This window comes from Trichechus manatus, unplaced genomic scaffold, assembly GCF_000243295.1.
Source record: "Trichechus manatus latirostris isolate Lorelei unplaced genomic scaffold, TriManLat1.0 scaffold00113, whole genome shotgun sequence".
In the NCBI taxonomy this organism is placed as follows: domain Eukaryota; kingdom Metazoa; phylum Chordata; class Mammalia; order Sirenia; family Trichechidae; genus Trichechus; species Trichechus manatus.
The window spans coordinates 2,694,752-2,696,450 of NW_004444049.1; the positions used below are offsets into that span (position 1 = coordinate 2,694,752).

Consider the following 1,699-nt stretch of genomic DNA (forward strand, 5'->3'; position numbering starts at 1 on the left):
TCCTGAGGCCTGGCTTCTGACTGAGACCCCAGGCCCTAGAGCCTGGCTTCTGACTGAGACCCCGGGCCCTAGAGCCTGGCTTCTGACTGAGACCCCAGGCCCTAGAGCCTGGCTTCCAACCGAAACCCTAGACATTGACGGGGACTCCACTCTGGAGTGCCCACCGCCAGCACTACAGGCACTTTCTGTCCGTCCTCTCGCTTCTGTAAAACCCGAGCCATCACGTGTAAGAAGCATGCAGACCCCGCGGGCACACGGTCTGGCACAGGCTCCCCTACTAGCGAGCTGCAGGCACCACCCTGAGCCTTGAGCTCCTGCCCACGTTTGCAAACAGTAGGGCTGGCGGAGAACCGGCCAGACACCTGTGATCCCAGCAGGAGCCCAGGGGTGTGGCACATAAAACAGGGTCAGAAGAAAAGGACCAGGGCCCCCCAGTCAGCCCAGGGCCCCCCCGCCAGCCCGGGGCCCCCAGTCAGCCCAGGGCCCCCCCAGTCAGCCCAGGGCCCCCCCGCCAGCCCGGGGCCCCCAGTCAGCCCAGGGCCCCCCCGCCAGCCCGAGTCCCCACCACCACCAGCCTGAGGCCCCAGTGCTAACAGACGGGAGAACCACGCAGACCCCAGAGCACCAGGGACGTGGTGGTTTCCATGATCGCAAATGGAATATTTAAAGTCCGGCACCGAATTATTTGGAAGAGGGTAGTAACGGTTACACGACACAGAGAACGTGATTAACGTTGCTGAATCATACGTGTGAAAATTGCTGAATTGGCAGATGTTTTGTTGTGTGTATTTTCTCCACAATAAAAAGAAGATACATCAGCCAGCGCCTCCCAGCAGGGGGCTCGGCACACAGCGGCGCCCAGGTCAGGGTTTCTAGAAGGAACCATCAGGGAACATGGGGTCCCCTTCCAGAGCAGCAGCCCCGACTCGCGGTGAGAAGAGGATCCCGGGCCCCACCCACGCCCTGAGGCCCCGGGGGTCCCCACACTCACGCCGGAGGGTGGCCGTCTCTCCCATCCTCCAGGGAGGCGAGGACCTCATAAGCGGCCCGGGTGCCCAGCCGCCTCCGGAAGAGCGAGGTCTGGAGAGAGAGCTGTACAGAGGGCGACGCTGAGGGCCTCACGCAGCCCCCGCCCTCAGGCTGCTCACAGACTCGGGGAGAGGTGGGGTCCCTGCAGGAAGGTGCCCAGGCCAGGCCCGCCAGCAGTCAGCCGGCCGCGGCTCCCTGCACAATAGGTCCACTGAGACACCATATCTGGAGCCCTGACTGCCAGGGAGCAGCAATCCCCCCACCTGGCGGCCCCTCCGGTGGGCTGGGGAGGGAAGGGGCACCCTCGGCGGCATTGGGGACGGGAAATGACAGGAGGGGGACACTGCTCCCAGAGACACTGTCCCGAATTCCAGAGCACGGCGCTGGGCAACAGGTGCAACTCCCCCTGGGGAGCCTGGACATCAAGGCCAAGGGCCCGGCCGGCAATCAGCTCAGTCACAGGTCACACCCCGCCTGGTGCCCCCTCCTGCCCAGACAGCCCAGCAGTCAGCTCAGTCACAGGTCACACCCCGCCTGGTGCCCCCAGCACCCCCTCCTGCCCAGACAGCCCAGCAGTCAGCTCAGTCACAGGTCACACCTCGCCTGGTGCCCCCAGCACCCTCTCCTGCCCAGACAGCCCAGCGGTCAGCTCAGTCACAGGTCACACCCC

General features: G+C 64.8%; 1 protein-coding gene across 1 annotated transcript in view; it reads right to left on the reverse strand.

The window, feature by feature from the left end:
* TPCN2 (two pore segment channel 2) overlaps positions 1–1,699 on the reverse strand; it is a 29,478-nt gene that overhangs the window by 14,774 nt on the left and 13,005 nt on the right. Inside the window, exon 12 of the mRNA XM_023738115.1 lies at positions 992–1,092. Within this exon, the coding sequence (XP_023593883.1) occupies positions 992–1,092 (101 nt within the window). The remainder of the gene's footprint in view (positions 1–991; positions 1,093–1,699) is intronic.